Source organism: Leptinotarsa decemlineata, unplaced genomic scaffold, assembly GCF_025532065.1.
Source record: "Leptinotarsa decemlineata unplaced genomic scaffold, Ldec_3_MD MMD2_tig00001393_RagTag_RagTag, whole genome shotgun sequence".
Taxonomy (NCBI): Eukaryota; Metazoa; Arthropoda; class Insecta; order Coleoptera; family Chrysomelidae; genus Leptinotarsa; species Leptinotarsa decemlineata.
In genome coordinates, this window is record NW_027412562.1 from 4385391 (window position 1) to 4403862 (window position 18472).

Here is an 18472-nt window from a genome sequence, read left to right on the forward strand (position 1 = left end):
GTTGGAGGAGTTTGCTATACAATCCATTTGATATACCTCCATTAAAAATCCATTTTGGTCAGGTCAGGTGATCTAGGTGGCCACGCCACAGGCTCACTCCTACCTATCCATTTTTTATTGAAATTATCGTTTTAAAATGTGGTGATCTTGTTGTAGCCACATTCCAAGTCTTGTTTTATATGGAACATATGGTGAGATGCTCATCCAGAAAATACAGACCGTTAACTCTTTTTCTGAGAATTCCACCCCAAACATTCAGTGACCAACGCTGTTGATGTTTCAGGCAACGAACAAAATGGGGGTTTTTCGTTGCATAATAATGCATGTTATGCCGATTCATGATTCCATTTTTATGGAAAGTCGCTTCATCAGAAAATAACACAAAATCGAAAAAGTCACTTTCCTGATTGATCTTTTCTAAGCCCGCTCGGCAAAATTGAACATTTTTTTCAAAATCTCCTGGTTTTGGAGCCCAAAATGCCTTTTCAACTGGTTGTTTTCTTTCGGAGAACTTCTTTTTGTAAATCCTACATTCAAGGAGGCAGTTTCCGTCACTTTCCCCCAAAGCATAGACAATTTGCACCTTATCTCCCAATACATAATTCATAATGAAAATTATTCAATCTACACGCGGAAGAAACCTTCAACAATGGCGTTATTGACAGATTCCTTAATCTCGGAACCCAGTTATCTAAGATGTCTAAAAACCCTGGTGCATCTACTCATACCTGCAAAAGTTTGGGGTAAAATGAGGGATTTATGGCTAACTTGATTAGCAGAGATCAACGCCGTTTACGCCGTTTCAGATGGCGCAAGCAGGCATTACAGTAAACTGTAATCATAAGACCACACAGGGTGTATTTGTATTTATATTTAATTCCACATTCATTTTTCATACCTACTGTGCTTTTAGGATAACTTAAAAAGTGAGTTAATGAATTTTTTGTGTTTTAAGTGTTATTGACGAATTGTCAGTATTAAATTGAAAGATAAGTGTCCAAGTTCTGGTGAATTATTAGTTCAAGTTTCAACCCAAGCAAAGTTTTGAAGAAATTTCGTGTAATTTCTTGATATTTCAACTCAAGAAATGTTGGCAGGTATTATGTAGTTGACATTGGTTGTTTATCGGAACGAATTCCGCAAAACAGGTGGTAAGTATAAAGATTATATACTTGAATAAATGTTTTTAGTATGGTATTGGAATGGAAAAACTGAATAATTCACTAGATTACAAAGAAATATTCCCAGTGAATTCTTTGTCGAACTTTTCGATTACCTGTTAAGAGATCATTTTGATAAGCACCAACTTTTAACCGTTTTTTTTTAATTAATAATTAAAAAGTTTCCTCATTGATGCATAAAATTTGGAATAAGCGGTTTATATACGAAGAACAATGTAATGAGTAGAAACACAGCTGTTTTCTAATAGATATTCAACCAAAATACATCTACTCATAGTGACTATGGATGTATGTATGTATACACATCTCGTTAAGTACAGAAAATCACTCAAGAGAAATAGCACTACAGTCCCACCTTGAACTCGTCATGCAAGCCTTTGGGTTCTGCAAATAACTTGAGAGAAATTACAAGGCAAAATTTATTAATTTACAATATATGTAAGATGGTCAATTACCTTCCGTTGATCATCAGATGTATTGAATAACTTCTTTGGTTCAGAAAGAATGTGAACTATTTATTGTCTGTAAAAGTATATTAAAGTTTATAAGATTTCTGTATTTATAATTATTGAAATTTACAGTTCCAGCATAAATTGAACAAAGTTTAATTCAAACATCTTCCATTATTATTATTTTAATTTGATTTCATTGAGTCATATTTTTTGCAATGATTGCATGTGCAGGTCATCACTGATAGATCAATTTGACACTTGACCCCCATGCCAATTAAAATTTCAAATTTTTCAAAAAATAGTATCGGTAATAGCCCCCAAACGTTTTTTTCATGTTTCTACGTCAAACCGTTCAAAAGTTAAGTTAGTTTTTTATCAGTCTGAGGTGAAACTGTATTTAATATCCTTACCAGTGGTAAATTAACTTCCAGTTTCCTTGTGATGGGATTTCTTTTATATTCAGGTTCCCACGAAAAGTAAAATACCGTAATGTTCAGAGAACACTAGGTTGAATTTCTGCAGACTGCATGAAAGTAGATTAGCGTCTTTTAGAATACAAATACAAAATGTCTTCTGATATACTTTAATTGCTCACTACAACCTTTTACATTGAGTGTGTAAAAGAGTTCTTTTTTTCAAACAATGTGATCATCAATTATGATGGTAGTTTTTTGAAAATATTCAATCAAATTTTAAAAAAAACATACATCTGATGAGAGTTTCACATCTCAACAGATATTTTCAGATTTTTCGAAATTTGACTCACAGAAAATTGTATTTTTTTAAATTTTTATTTTCGAGGGCTCTTTCATTATGCTCTTTAGCACAGCAGATATTCAATCTAGAGATCAAATATGCCCTCAGTGCCTCTCTTAACAATTCTTCCTTGTGGTGTTCACAACCTACAATATTTTTGGGAAAAAAATTTGACAATTTGATTAAAATTACTGGAAAGCAATTTCTTTTAAGTTCCCTCTCAAAAACACCTGATATTATTGTGGCTTCAACATCGTGAAGAAAGCTATTAATTTTTTGTGATGGTAATGTTAAAAATCCTCTGCTCTTGTTTCTTATGAGGGAATTGAATATTTCATTTCCCTTCTCCAATATCGAATCCACACATTCTCCACATTTGGTGTTGCCTTTAATTTTTTTTGCAACATATTCACAGAAATAAGCAAAAGCTTCATCAATACCTGAGAAGTCAATTTCGGAGATAGTTTTTTCTATTTCAATATAGAATATAAATTTTTGCTGTTTTTCTTTCAGATCTCCAATATGAAGAAGGGATTTCATCATTTCTCCTCCACTAACATTACTTTCCCTGGGCGGTTTTATCAGAGAATAGAGGGACATTAGGCGGAATATTTGTCCAACTTGAATTGACTTGGGATGAGTATTGCATCCACCTGCAGCTCTCATCATCCCAAAAATGCTGAAAATGATATCAACAAAGTTGATTGGAATTGTTATGGATATGTGAACATTATCACCTCCAAATGATCTTGGTTCAATCTGGATGTCATCAAGTATTTGAAACCAAAATGGGGTTAGGAATATTCTCTAGTTGAATACTGCTAGAATTTGCCAATGGATGTTTTGTGACAGAGTGTGAATCGGGTAGAATACTACAGGATGGACTAGGAAAAACGTTTAGTGGAAGTTCAGGAGCGGTTTCACTGAGAAATAAAAAATATCAAAATACCTATTTTTATTATAAAAATGACTATCACGTCAATTTCACAATAGAACTTGTCTAAAATCTAAATTTTTCATAATGATCTTCTACCACATAGTAACGGCTATATATCCATCAATTTACTTGTCTAAAACATGTTTTACCCTTTAGATCAATAAATGTTATTTAATTAAATTAATAAAACTATATAAATAATCACACAATTCTTATCAGATATTTGGCAGAAGCTTTATCAAATATTCTTTGAAAAAACTGATCACAGAACTAAATATAGGAATTCAAGTATTTCAGTTGTTCATGTTTCAAACGGAGTTTTTTCCACTGGATAATCCAACTGCAAACTGAAAAATAAAACCAGTTATGAAAAAATTAAAATCAATCTTTGAATCTGGGAAAATTTCAGCATCCTTCATCAATAATTTTCAACAGCTCATGTAGTATGATTTCATGACTGACTTCAATGTTTTGGTTGGTTTTTGGGTTTTGCTGTTGTCTTCTTTGGTAAACTCCAAACGTTTCAAGTGCAACTACGACAGTCAGCGGCGTTGACGAAGTACTCCTCATAAGATATTCATTGAAACTAATTTCAGTATCAACTTCATTCTCTAAGATTACTTCATCAACGCAACTGAATATGATTGTCTCAGTTGCAGTCAAATATTTTTACTGAAAATGATCAGGGCAAAGCCAGGAAACTAACTATTACGTAATTAGACAGGATGGGTTTATACATTCAGTTCAATTTTAGAAATATTTCATGCTGATTTCAGAATCGAAGTTACATTAAATCATTAGTTTATCTATTCAAAATTATATCTGGTTTCATTGATTGTCCGGAAATTCTCTCCCCTATAACTTTCAACGTTCCACGAAGGTCCATCAGACAAATAAAGCTATTTATTACACCATATCACTTAACTAACTATGGGTATCATTCTCCATCTCCAACATCTAAAATGTTGAGACTTGAAAATAACTACTCTGATAAAATCAATTTCTTCTGTGATGATGAAAATATTTTTAAGAATCTCACTCTTTACTCATGCAAATGTTTTTCATTACTTTAATTTTGTCCTTCATTAAACACACATAAATCTGTCTATAATAATTATAGTAGTAGTAGTAGTATAAGTGGTTACAGCACAAGCTTTCTTTGTTATATAATTTATTGTAAACAAAACTGAATAAATTGAGATCCCTGTAAATAAACATGGACAAAAAACTTAAATGGTATTTGTTAAAATTGGTTTTTCTGTAAACCAGCTGTCGTTCCCCTACGAACGGCAGCCCTCAGAAGTCGAAACTTGTGCGAACAGGGATTAACGCAATCTTACCTTTCAACGTGCGATTCTAAGCTAAATATAACCCTTTGTTCGATAACAACTTTTTCATTAATTTTTTTTTTAAATTCCTACTGGCATTTAATTATAACCGTCTCACAAGAAGATTCTAAAAGATACAGCTTTTTTTTATTATGTTCTCAGAAGAGGCTGTTTATAATAATGACAACGTATTTATTATTTCCATGTGTAAGCAGTAAGCTTACACAGATATTGACAAATATGAAATATCAGAAAATAGAGGGTAAAGTTAATGAAGTAAATTTTCTGTGAATCAGGCATTTATAGAAAATGTTCTTCAACTTTACCCCTTTCTTCCACTATCACCTCTTATTTATAGAATGATATTAGCACATATTAGCCCGTATTGAATAATGATGTATTTTATGAAAGGTATCAAGGGAAAATATGATGTAAAATATTGAACAAAACAGCAGTTGCGATCATTGAAATGAAAAATAATATGAAATGTTATAACTAAACTCCACACATTTGGACAATTTGTAACATATCCCTTTTTCAACATGATTCAATTAAATAATGGTTACATAAATATCTCTTCTCATATTATGTTATCAATAACTTTCTTTTTAAAGTCCGTTATGAGCCTTATATGAAATTTGTAAAAGGACATTGATATGCTTGAGTTGAACTGAAAACAACAACAATCTTTTATCTTCAAGAGAAATGAATGGCATAGAGTGTTTGTTTCCAACTGCGAACTTCTCAGGGTTACCGTTAGAGAACAGCCGGTTGAAAAGAACCTTTTTTTGTAGATAGGTAAAGCTAGAAGGGGTTATTTATCATTTCATATATGAATAATTTGATATTTATCATTTTGATAACACCAAGTGTTCTCTCTTGATTTGTATGTGATCAAATTTGCTTTTGATACCTTATTCAACGGATACTTTCCAACTACAGAAATTATTAGTGAACTGGTTCTGGAAATGGTGCACGTTTTCTTGAAATTCGTACAATTAAGTACTTCTCTATAAGTGCACCTTGAAAAAAATATACAAATCTTTGATAGGATTTATAGGTAGTGCTGTAGAAACTGAATACTCACATGCATGATGGTTTGGCACCCTTCAATAGTTTTTTCTCACCAATGAAATGGATGGGAAAATGCTTTGAGCAAATAAAAGCACCATCAGGCAGATATTTCTTAACAGCATCCATCCACAGTTTCCTCTTGTTTTCATCCTATAAATTACAGATTTTGATCAGGTACAATGCACAAATAAAACCATTCAAATCACCAATTGAGAACAAGTAAAGTTAAAAGAGCATACTGTTTGGTTGCTTGGAATTCTATATGCAATCAACTACTACGAGTATATATTTAAGAGAGCATTAGGTTTCTCATCATACATGAGTAGTCTTTTAACCACCCAATAAATTTTCTTTATACAAGTCCACAATACAACAACACCCTCGATTTCTACAATAATTTTCCACAAGATTTCAAAAATATACAACATTCTGTTAGGCTTGGGGAACTATTTGTTTGACATGGAGCCCTACTCAGAGAGTGATTTTCAAACTTAATCTATGATTTATTAATTGTTGATTTGGATTTAATTTTTTATTAGTTTTAAATTTTATGCTGATATTAATATCATGATATTTTAAATGGATGTTAAATTTCATGTAACTGTAAACTTACTTACTTCTCATAATAATTCTGTAGAAATGCAATAAATCTCTCTGCATACTGCATACAATATTCATCTGTAGGTATCTATGATTCTATGAGTAGACTTTTCTTGCAACTAGGTATTAAGTTGTATTTAAAAAAAAATTAAAAAAGCATAAGTGAATGTTTATTTTCAATTTGATATTATGATTAAGAAAGTAATGATACTCTAGTAGCAGAAGGTGGATTTGAAAGGGTGAAGGATTATTCAAAATATGAAGTTGGTTTTTGGTGTAGGCTGATACAAACTTAGTTTATCCGTGGTGGATTGACAGTAATTATAAAATGTTTCATTTACCTTTGGCACTGAATACAGATGATTACTCGAATTTTTACACTGTTCACACAAAATACAGAATTGTCCCATTTTACAAAAAGTATCCTTATACACTATATAAAACTATTCCTTATTACTACTGAAAAATGTAACCAAACTAAAATAACTAAGAACTAACGAACGAAAACTATAATAAAAAATGCGAACAATGTAAAGATTGGGATGACAAAAAATATCAATTTCAAAATACCAAAAGTTGAAAATTCTTTTTGACAATGACAGATAATAATTAATTTGACTGACTCAGCGGGGACTCGAACAATTCAGAATAGCGCCATCTTGGGAAAACCTCGTAAGTGTTGTTAAAAGCAACAGGTGGTTCCTTCAAAAAGTTCAAAACAAAATCTAAGCGTTACCAACACCAGGGTTTCTAGGAATCTTACAGTTATCCATGTCAGTCATGGATAACTGGGTTTTTAAAGAAAAAATCAATTGAAAAAAACCGTTGAAACCGCTGATAACTATCACTAGATGCTATGAAAAATGCTAATGTATTAGCGATTAGTTTGAATATTCGAAAAACAAATTTGGGTAAGTGAACGTAAGAAAAAACATTTTTTGTGGCTACAACAATTACTAGAACAGGGTGTTCTATTGAAAAAGTTGAATCATGTCTGTTTGAAAATGAATGAAACTTGACCGGTTTTACCGAGCACCCTATATATTGTTTCTGAAGTTGAGATTCCACAAATTATCATAGTGATGTTGAATAACTTCCAGTAAAAAAATCCACTTAATTGCTGTAAACATGCTGGTGATGAATTAAAAAATTGTCTGCAAAATAGGTTTTTCTGGAATAACTTGGCAATGCCGCAATGGAAATTCCAAAACAAAAAAGCTAAAAAAATATGGAAGTGAATGACGTATTCATATACTGGGTATTCTATTTCAAAAATGAAACTTTGGTTGTCCACGTTCGGCTGAATCACCCAGTATGCGAGAAAATAATTTAAAAGATAGTATTTATCGATATAACTGCAAAAAAAATTGAAAATTGTTGACTCACCCTGTACTTACAAGTAACTTTGTTTCGAAGTTCATTCATTAGAAAAATTTTTTGATTTGTGTTTATGCAGATCAAGATTTCAAAAAAAGAAGATAACGTTATTTTTTTAAAGAGGTTTTGGCTTTTTACTTCTTCAAGCCAAAACCGTTGTTTCCCAAAAAAGAATCTCTCCCAAAAATATACCCTTTCAAGTTATTGTTTAATTTAATTTTAGGCATTAAAAAATCATTTTCAATGCCTAGTCATTGAAAAAGTCCCCTCTAAGATGAATGTCACCGAAATTTACGTTAAATGTCATGTCATATTTTTTTCGAACTGTCCCATTGCCTAAAATAAGCATAACACGTGACTAATTTTTTTTGCAGTGGACTCAATTCTGTCTGGCGATGGGAGAGTGAAAAAAACGCTTGCCAGAAAAAATTAATCACTGCGGAAACAGAAGACTCTGCTCTCAGCTTAGCCGCTTGTCGATTATTTTCTTCAGATTCAGCAGGAATATGGCCCAAAGCAACAGGAGACGTTTCCATCGGAAATGTCTTAGCGAAAATCAATATCAATAGCATAGATGTGGTTCCAGTTTCAACTGAAGCTCCAGCATCTGCCTTGCTTCGATCTGCTGCAAAAGAGTTCCAGAAAGACATTGAGGTAAATATACTGGTTTGCTGAATGCTTGATTGCTGCAGATCTGATGGCAATACGAATTTCGAAAAAATAGTTCATTAGATGCCATAACCCAATTCCAGCTAGAATTAAATTCGAACAAGAAATGTGGAGGTTTCTGATTAGACCTAAAGAAAGCATTTGATACCGTGGACCATAAAATTTTTCTGATGATAATGCATAACATTGGTATCTGACGTTTAATTTATAATTGGTTTCGAAATCATTTGTTGAAAATGAAGCGATATGTCCATATTGGCGACATAATCAGTTAAAAAAAAGGGTACCGCAATGATCAATATTTTGACCTGTTTCGTTTCTCATATATTTCAATTATCTGAGTTGTACAACTTGAGTTGTATATTTTTTCTGATACCAATGAGTTCACGCTTGTTATTAAGATGCTACATCCGATTCTCTAGTTATAGATATATTATTTGTTTGGCATGGGTTTCTGGAAACCCAGGTTCCAATCAACCTAATTCATTGCACGTTAAAATGTAAGACCTCGTTAATCCTTTTGAGGCTTAGTGTTCATAGGGGGCGATAGCTGGTTAACTGAAAGAAGGATTTGACCAGAATGTTTTCAACATTCTAACGGCAAACAGATCAAGGAATAGTCCAGTATATCTACGATATCCAAAGTAATTTGTGATTTTTCCAGATATAGGTAGGTAGGTAGGTCTGAAGTGAGTGGCTCTATTCGACCCTCCACCGCAACCCATAAGGGTTTATTGTGGCTCACACCTATTCACACTCGGCCAAATGAACCCAGCTTCTTAACGAAGCCGATTAGTTTATATGGTGGGTGGTCTTTCAGGTCAGATGGTAAGAGTACGGAACTGTCGAACTCAAATAACCTGATTCGGTCCCCAGCGGGGCAGGCACAAAGTATATGCTCTGCAGTTTCATCATTTTCCAGACAGAGGAGACACACACTGTCTCCCGACAGTCCAAGTCTCTGCATGTGATGATTCAAATGACAGTGACCTGTAAGAAGGCCTGTTAGACATCGTAGTTCATCCCTACTGTAGTCCAACAATGAATAAAAAGGTGAATAAACGCCTTGGAGGTAGCCAATCCTGGAAGATTCTGCCAGAAGTCCATAACTCTTCTTGCCATCCAGGTGTTAAGTGTTTGTTTGGCAAAGCCCAAAGCGATGCCAATGACTGGTTCTGGTCCGATGAAGTCGCTCGCAGCACCCTCCTTTGCAAGAGAGTCACCAGCTTCATTGCCTTCCAGGCCAGTATGGCCAGGAATCCAGACCCGAGAAAATCTGTTTAGTCTTCCTATCAAGGAGAGTCTTTTTTGGCAGTTTGCTACCAATTTAGACGTTGCTCGGTGGGAGCCAAGAGCTTCCAACGCCGCTTGACTGTCCGAGAATATTTTTATTGACTTGTGAGTGAGGTAGGATTTATCCAATCTCTCCGCACACAATTCAATAGCGTAAATTTCCGCTTCCTAGTTCCTAGGCAGGTAGATAACTCTGTCTTGGGTCTGCGACTGAAAACAACTGCACCAGAACCGAAAGGTGTCTGTGAACCAACAACTATCTGCTCTTAATATCTCCTTCTCCAGCAGGATCCAGTCCTCTCTACTCGGAAACAGTACTTTATAAGGCAGTTAGTAGTTGACAGTTGGAGGCATAAAGTCAGAGGTCATTTCCAGAATGCTGTGACTTCCAATGTCAACCAACAGTCTGTTGCACTCTGCATCGAATTAATTTGTGCAATTGGCAATGTGCACAAGTGAAAGTGGCGTTAGATCGTCCAATTTCCTTCTCTTGGTGAAGGGGATTAACACAGTTTTGCTGAGGTTGACAGACATCTGCTTCCTCAGGCACCAACTGTGAACAACGTTCAACGCGCTTTGGAGGATATTACAAGCTACCTTTCCCGACGTGGACCTTGCCAGGACCTTTCCAGGATGACAAGGTCATCTGCATAAGCTTGCAACTTTTCTGTCGAGGGATCAAGCAGACTATCCACCAGGAGCGACCACAGAAGGGGAGATAGTATCCCACCTTGAGGGCAGCCCCTGGTGACCCTGAACCTGATATCCTCGCCTTGAAGAGTCGTAGTTGCAGTTCTGTTTACTAGCATGGTATAGATCCAGCCAGTTATGGTCGATTCTATACCCATTCCAAATATAAGAACAAGTATAGAGTGACAGGGTGTTACTTACGTTTTTTAAGTTGATATGAATATTGAAATCTGCAGGATATTTTGGTGTTGATGGGTAGAGTTTATGACTAGCGGCTCTCGTCAGCCCTAACCTCTAGTGGATATGAGATGTGACGTTAGTTTCTTGTCTCCTTAGAGTATTGACCGGAGTATTGACCGGAAACGGACCTGTTCATCCACTAGGATTCTTAGTTCGTTGGTGTTGAACTCAAGTCTTTTCAGTATGACGCGTTCTGTCACCTTGATCATCGATGGGGTCAAGCTTATCGGGCAATGATTTTGGGGAAAGTGGTATTCTTGTTGAGCTTCGGGATCATATTGACCGGGGACATGTTACAGTCGGAGTATAGTCTTGGTGATGTTCGTTATTGCCGCTCTACACTTTCCGGGTAGGGCTTTCAGCTCCCAGTTTGGGATTTGATCCGGACCTAGGAATCTCCGGTTAGCAAGGCCTCTTACGATGCCTCTGACTTCCTCGGGGGATGTGGGATTCAGGGGTTGAGCATCGTCCCTTCGCACCATTCTGCACACCCTCTATTCGACCGTTTTCCACCTCGTCTGTAATGGAAACCTAATTTTCTCTATTCTATTTTTCGAAATTGTCTCTTGATCGATGTAGACGATACAATGCTTACCGTGTATTGGTGGGCCTGGTTTTTGGTGGTTCTTGCTTAGGACGCTCTGCATATTCTATATAGACTGGTCTTCGGTGTTGAATTCTGCCAGACGGGTTGTCCATCGTTGGCCTCGAAGTACACGCAGCTTTTGCCACAGAACTTTGCTGGCTCTGTGCAAGCATCTTTTGTCCGTTGGGGCAAGTGTCCGTTGGTATCCTCTCTACAGGTGTCTTCTGGTCCTGATGAGCTCCATTACTTAGGTTGGTACTACTAATGTTTCAACATACTTGGATTATAACAGAATATTATATTTCTATTTATTCATATTGCAGGCCTCGGCGAGAGGAAACATCAAAGCAGGTGGTAAATCAGTGATAGTCAACGTCGATATCAAGAAGCCTTCAGTGTCACGATTAACTTTGGACACAGACGAGAGCTATACTTTGAACATAAGCGAATTATCGGATGGGCGGATTCAAGTGCTCATCACAGCTACTACTTTCTTTGGAGCTCGACACGGTCTCCAAACACTCACCCAGTTGATAATATACGACGATTTGAGAGACGAGTTGCAAATTCCAAGGTAAGTTGAGTATTTGTTCTGTACAATTAATGTCAGTTCTGGATTTGGACTGTTCTCTGCGAACTACCCTTTTGTCGTCATTTCCGTCAGTTCAACCAGTGGAACCATTCTCATATCTTTGATTCCAAAAAAACAGGTCGGAAATCTAGCTCTTAGTAGTCAGTTCATTTCAAGAACAACAGCGCTTTCTTAGATAGTAGCTTTGAGTTTTGTCAACCGCTTTGAACGTGATGACAAGAATGATTTCTGACTACATGTTTATAGTCTATTTCAAAAGAGTGTAGAGTAATAAATCATGAAGTGTCATAAAATTTGCCTGAATTTCGTTGTCGTCCATGGGCGTAGGCAAATCTTAGGATTATTGAACTTAATAATTAAAGTAAATTAAAAATTACAGACATAGATAATAATAAAAGGCCATTTTTGGGAAGTAATTTGGTCTAAAACTAAGTACCTACATGTATTTAGGTAAGTAAAATTTCTTAAAAAAAGATTAAGATTAATTTTAGTGGTTCTTGTAAACTTATTTAATATGCAATTTGGGTTCATATACTTGAGCATGATTTCTCAAAAAAGGGTTAACACTTAGTTCCGAGGTGCCATGTCATTATAATAATCCCTTTTTGACCCTGCCCACCAATCATGCAATACCTATTAAACCCAGGTAATTAAGAAAAAGGGTTTAAATATATTGTAATGGTGTCTTAAACATTCGAGTTATAATAGTAATTGTTACTACACCAATTAAACGTACAGTGATATTGTGATATAGAAATAGTGAAAAAGTTATAAAATGGGGACATTTACTCCAAAGAAAAGAAGTGTAAAAAATTCTCCGCTATCTGTTTGCGAAAAAGTTATAATTTTAAATGTATATGATTGCATAAAACACGATCACCCTAGTTTGTCTGTGCAAGAAAGTGTTGAGCGATGTGCCCGAATGACTGGAATTGGACAGTCCACGATTTTTAAATTATTGCGAGAAAGAAAGATATCAGGCCAGGTAAGTCCATGCAAGAGAAAATCAGGAAGACCAATAAAAATCTTAGATGAAGACACCAAATGTGACATTCGAAGAAAAGTTCATTCGTTTTATTTTAAAAAGGAAATACCCACTCTTGAAAAAATATTTATCGAGATAAGCCAAGATAACGATATTCCTTTGATATCCAGAAAACTTTTATGGAAAACTTTAAAAAGTATGAATTTTGCCTGGGAAAAGCACAATCGAAAGGCACTATTACTGGAAAGTGATGAAATTGTTTGCTGGAGACGAAAATATTTGACAACTATAAAGCAGTACCGCAGAGAGCAAAAGAAAATTTTTTATCTTGATGAGACGTGGATAAACGAAGGTTATATAGTCAAAAAAATGTGGCAAGATAAAAATATAACAAGTTCTCGCCAAGCTTTCATAGAAGGCCTTTCGACGGGTATTAAAGTGCCTTCGGGAAAAGGGAAGAGGCTTATAATTGCTCACATTGGAAGCGAAGACGGATTTTTAAAAGAAGGTTTGTTAAGCTTTGAGTCGTGCCGGACGGGAGATTATCATGAGGACATGAATTCGGATGTCTTCGAAGACTACTTCGGGGAAATGTTAAAATTTCTTTCAGCTGATTCGGTCGTGGTTATGGATAATGCAAGCTACCATTCAAGGCGCTTAGAGAAGGTACCAACTTCAGCTTGGAGAAAGCAAGAAATTATTAACTGGCTGTCAAAAAAAGGTATTCAGTTTGAGACGAATTCAGTAAAGAAGGAACTACTAGCCATAGTAAAACAACATAAATCTCGCTTCATGAAATATGCCGTAGAAGATGTAGCAGAAAAGTATAAAGTAACTGTGCTGCGCCTACCGCCATATCATTGCGAATTAAATCCTATAGAACTTATATGGGCACAAGTTAAAGGATATGTTGCAAGGCACAATACCACATTTAAAATGAAAGATGTCAAGGTATTGTTTGATCAAGCCATTATGGAAATCACATCAGAAAACTGGCAAAAAGCAATCCAGCATGTTTTAAAAGAGGAAGATAAAATGTGGGAACTGGACAACTTGGTCGATCAGGTGGTTGACCCTATAATTATAACACCAGGGGATGATGACAGTTCTTCGGATGAAGACTATACTGATGTAGAATAATTTAATTGAATTGTAAATATACTGTAGCGGGATAAGCAATCTGGACAGAGACCAGTGTATCAGTGACAGTGACACTTTTGCTTAGGTTAGGGTTTAGAATTAAGGGTAGTCTGAATAATTATTTTCTCGGAAGGTTCTCGAAAATTGTACCTAGTAATCTCTAGAACATTCAATTAGGGTATAAATAGAGTGTTGTTAAACGTTAAGGGAAGTTCACAGTTTTAGTATTGTTCAAGTGTCAAATTGTAATAACGTATCCAGTAAAGTTCTTGTCGTTTTTGTGAATAAATTGATTTAAAGTCCCCACAAGTGTTTCAATACGTAAAGTTCGTTCGTGTGTGTTTGTGAGTATTTCCCGATTTCGGTTCGTATATATTTTATTGTTACATTTTATATTTTTTTAATAACACTGTTCTGCTGTATTAAATTTTTATTTCCTTTAATATAATTTTTATGAATGCATATTCTTTTGGCAATTATCCCACTAGCGCGCCTCTGGCTCAGTATTTATCCGTCGATAACAATGGACAAATCCCTTAAAACAGGGTGATACCTACCTGCTCTTTATGAAACGACATAATTTTGCAATGCGGACTAGGGAAGTGACAGAATTTATTGACGGATCACCCTGTAGCGCTTTTGAATACTTAATGAGATTTTATTACTCTACACTCTTTTGAAATAGACTATAGGTACTGGTGTTCTAACAATATCTTTCTTGGTCCAATATAGTTCGATCTGCAGCTGGCTACAAAATATTCGATATACCCTATGTGGTGGTGTTCCAGAGACCCCGTAGCAACTCTTCATTTTTTATAAAACTCATATTGATTTTTTTTAGAATGTTGCTCATAAATGTGGAGCATTACCCTTAAGCGGGTCCTGAGGGTGCTAGATTCTACCAAAAAAGAATCATCCAGTTGATTGGAGACTCAAATATCTCAAACAATCTTGATAACCTGGAAAATAGAACGAGAGCTGAAGACGTATAAAACATAAAACTGAAAGGTATTTTTTCAAATACTCTTAAAACATAACTGAAAAGACACACCATTGGGGAAAAAACAAGAATGTGGAATATTTAACGAAATCAAGCATAAAAATCTGTATAAATATACATGAACAACCACTTAATATTTAAGAGATGGTGTGTGACGTAAGACACGACGTAAGACCATGAGGATATTGTTGTTACAATGCCTCAATAGTAGAAGCAGTTATTTAGCAGAAATCATCTTCACTTCGGCTTTCAAAGTCTGTTTACTTGAGTTTTTCTAAATTTCGTGTAGTATATTTTAAAGTTTGGCATCCAGCGAATTTTTGAATCACGTAATGAAATTTTAGCAAATGAGTGTTGTATCTATCATTGGCAAAAAGTATGAATTTATTTGAATGGAGGAAACAAATAAATGTTCGCAGTACCCATCAAAAAAGAGCTGTAGTCATGTTAACAAACCTTGAACTACACTTTTCAAGAACTCTTTTTCTTTTTGGCGAACGGCGACCTTGTGGAATAAAAGTTCTCAAAACAGTTTTTCCACATGAATATAATCTATAGCGTTTTTGATCCAAAATAAGTCGCTTTCTCAAAGGCAATATGAATTTGGAGTTTAGTTGTAAAATTCTGTTGCTATAGGCCGTAGTTAGGCGACTTTTTCAAATTCCAAAGAAATATGGTTGTACAATTTTTTACTCTCATGGAAAGATGAATTTCTGTAAGAACTGTCTCTGGGACTCTCTGGGATTATATTTTTCATAAATCTGAAGAAATGAACTTTAATGGACTGACGCCTATCAGAAAACAACTACTCCCCTGGCTAATACCACGAAGGGCGTTGAATTATATCCGACAGGCGTCAGTGCAGGAATCTTCACAGAAAATTTCCTGCGTATGCAATTGGCAATACAACTGAAAGAGTCGACCTTCAATTTTGGAACGGGCACACTTCCATACCGGTTTCGGGCTCATTAGCCACTCATCAGTGCAAGATAGTGACCATTATCTACCTAAAGTTAATGATATTCCATAATTGAAAATCGGAATTCTCTCAGAGTATTTCATTCCTCTTCTTAAGTTGGAGCGAAACAACAAAATGTCACTTCATCTAGTGGACGAGGTACTAACCAACTGCATATCCGAAATGTGCCCGATTCCTTTAAGTGTCTTTAGCCTTTAGTTACGAAAACGTATACCGCCAGATGGCAGTGCGATTTCGCCCGATGAAATAAATACAAACTCCTCCCTAACTCTAACTTGACCAGGCCGGGGCATTCCAGGGCCTAACTTTATTCGCCGACGTGTTCGTTCTTCCAAATTACATTTTAGATTAAAACATGTTCGTTTTCGTGTTGATCTCAAAGTTTGCACGAAAATTGCAGATTATTTGAAAATTATGAATCTTTTATCAAAATTGATAAATTCAAGATGCGGACGAGATTTGTGATTAGGGCCCGATTTGACTTGCTATAAGGAAGTTTTCGGGGTCAGAGATTATGAATCTTTTGTCAAACTTAACGAATTCAAGATGACGGTTCCAAGATATCGAACGAGATATGTGATTATGGTCCGAATCGATTTGAAATTAGTATGTGGATTTTTTGGGGCCCTAAAATATAAATGTATTGTCAAAATTAATGAATTCAAGGTGACAGACAAGTTGTGTTATCAGATTCATATTTGGTACAATGGGGTTTTCGGGGTCGCACATTATGAATCTTTAATGAATTTCAAGAATTCAAAATAGCAGCATAAAGATGGCTATGGGTTATTTTGTGATTTATAGTCGTGTTCTGTTCAAAATTTATTTTTTCGAAAACACGAGCAGGGTGTTCAGAAAATCAGATGATACTTATGAATAAAAAATTGAGAAATCAAGTATCAGATTTTGTCTTTCAAGTAAGGGTCCTTTCACAATATCAATTTTCAGCATTAGTTCGAAATGACGGAAAGATTTTATGATTCATAGTCGGATCCTCAAAAATAATTCATCTAGGGCTCTCCGGGGTAAATTACTCCTATTTTTCCTCAAAATTAATTCATATTGCCAGATATATTTTTAAAATTGAATGATTTAAATATAATATTTTGCAGGAAAGGTCCACAGTTTAAATAATATGTCTGATTCCATATAAAGGGTTAGAAAATATAAGTCAATACCAATCGTGAATAATTCAATTCCGCTGATGTGTATGCAACTGTTGAAAATAAATGAAATCCAACAATGTTTTTGCTACCAATTTTGATTGTAATCAAATCAAAAATAACGAAATTCGTCCAACATTCTAGAGCCTCCATCTTAGTATTTCTTAATATGAAAATATCATGAAGTTTTGTCCCTAGTAATGAATACCTGTAAAATTTCAAACCAATCGGAAGATATTAGACTTGCAAAATTTGATATAAACGTGTACACACGCAAACATACAGATATGTAAGTTGAAAACTATCTGGTTATTGTAGAAATTTCAATATTTCAATCTTTCGTTCGGTCAGAATAACTTTTATCTTTTCCTATTCTCAATCCGACCCTGTGCTACATTTTACAATGGCTCTACGATACTCTCTCTCTCCCTCACCAGACGTGTGGGAGGAGCTACCTGACGGGCGTGTCATTTAAAAGAAATTCATCTACTATTCTGACTACAGATTCAAAAGTAATAATTAGTTTTCACTAGTCGACGGCTGAAGCAAAACTTTATTAGTTGACTTTGATAAAATTTGATATTTCCCATTTCGAAAGGCATAATGCAAGGAAATCAAATTCGTATAAATAACACATTCTTATTAAATTAATAACAAAATAAAGGAAACATTAAAAAGAAAAATGAGAAAGTCGTTTAACTGAGAAAATGATAGGCTTCAATACCGAAATGGAATAACACCAAAATATTCGTTAGTTTTGATGGTGGAATTGAAGAAAAATGCCCAAAAATGAGAGAGAATACTTTTTATTCATCTAATATTCGAAAAATATTTTTTTTATTATTTTTCCTTTATACACTCATACAATCTTTCCTCAATCAGAATAAGAAAAATCGTTTCTGACTCCTTTTTTTTCAGGGATGAAGACCCTTAAACAAGGAAAAAAAACTTTCTTATTAGTCAGAGGGCTATGCTTGAAGACTGGCAGTAAACAACCTACTGTGTAGGTATATTCGAGACTGGCTTGAACGTTCAAAGTTCATTTCTTCAGATTTGTTTACTGCCAGTCTTCAAGCATAGTCCACTGACTAATAATAAAGTGTTTCTATAGTCAGAATTCTTTCTCGTTTAAAAATCGTTTATATGATTAGAGAGGTCTGAAGCAAATTCAAATCCAAAATAGAGTGGATGTTAACCAACATCTTGTTGATCGCAAATGCTATATCACACTTAGGAAAACGTTTTTATAATAACGAGTGAAATGCACAAGTTTTGCAGTTTAACGGAAAAAATGCATATAATATGTGTAATATAAAAATACTTTCATTGGATTTTTCACAGCGCACTCAAGCATTATATGAAAAGAGACGTAATTATTTCTTCATTGATAATTTTTATTTTATGTAAAATCAAAAGGAATATTAATGAAA

General features: G+C 34.8%; 2 protein-coding genes and 1 long non-coding RNA gene across 7 annotated transcripts in view; 2 read left to right on the plus strand and 1 right to left on the minus strand.

Annotated features, from left to right (window-relative positions):
* Hexo1 (beta-hexosaminidase 1) overlaps nucleotides 1–18472 on the plus strand; it is a 55964-nt gene that overhangs the window by 22739 nt on the left and 14753 nt on the right. For all 4 annotated transcript variants that reach the window (XM_074175847.1, XM_074175849.1, XM_074175848.1 and 1 more), the window contains 2 exons: nucleotides 8080–8359; nucleotides 11507–11757. In XM_074175847.1, coding sequence (XP_074031948.1) covers nucleotides 8080–8359; nucleotides 11507–11757 — 531 coding nt within the window. The remainder of the gene's footprint in view (nucleotides 1–8079; nucleotides 8360–11506; nucleotides 11758–18472) is intronic.
* LOC141482495 (uncharacterized) lies at nucleotides 660–3335 on the plus strand. The gene is made up of 2 exons (XR_012465562.1): nucleotides 660–1151; nucleotides 2903–3335. It is a non-coding gene; the product is annotated as an uncharacterized lncRNA (long non-coding RNA).
* On the minus strand, nucleotides 3159–7093 carry LOC141482494 (uncharacterized). 2 transcript variants are annotated; one of them, XM_074175841.1, is made up of 3 exons: nucleotides 6670–7093; nucleotides 5742–5878; nucleotides 3159–3312 (listed from the first exon to the last, which is right to left on the minus strand). In XM_074175841.1, the coding sequence occupies exons 1-3, from the start codon at nucleotides 6736–6738 to the stop codon at nucleotides 3159–3161; spliced, it is 360 nt and encodes a 119-aa protein (XP_074031942.1). In that variant the 5' UTR covers nucleotides 6739–7093. The 2 variants fall into 2 exon arrangements, with proteins under 2 accessions (XP_074031942.1, XP_074031943.1); XM_074175842.1 differs by lacking the exon at nucleotides 3159–3312 and adding an exon at nucleotides 3328–3673.

Bases quoted from the DNA above. Each gene is read 5' to 3' on its own strand.
- LOC141482494 (XM_074175841.1), bottom strand. From the start codon at position 6,738: ATGGGACAATTCTGTATTTTGTGTGAACAGTGTAAAAATTCGAGTAAT. The intron at 5,879-6,669 runs GTAAATGAAACA...TGTAATTTATAG, and splicing joins ATCTGTATTCAGTGCCAAAG to GATGAAAACAAGAGGAAACT. The intron at 3,313-5,741 runs GTGAGTATTCAG...TTTATTTCTCAG, and splicing joins GGTGCCAAACCATCATGCAT to TGAAACCGCTCCTGAACTTC.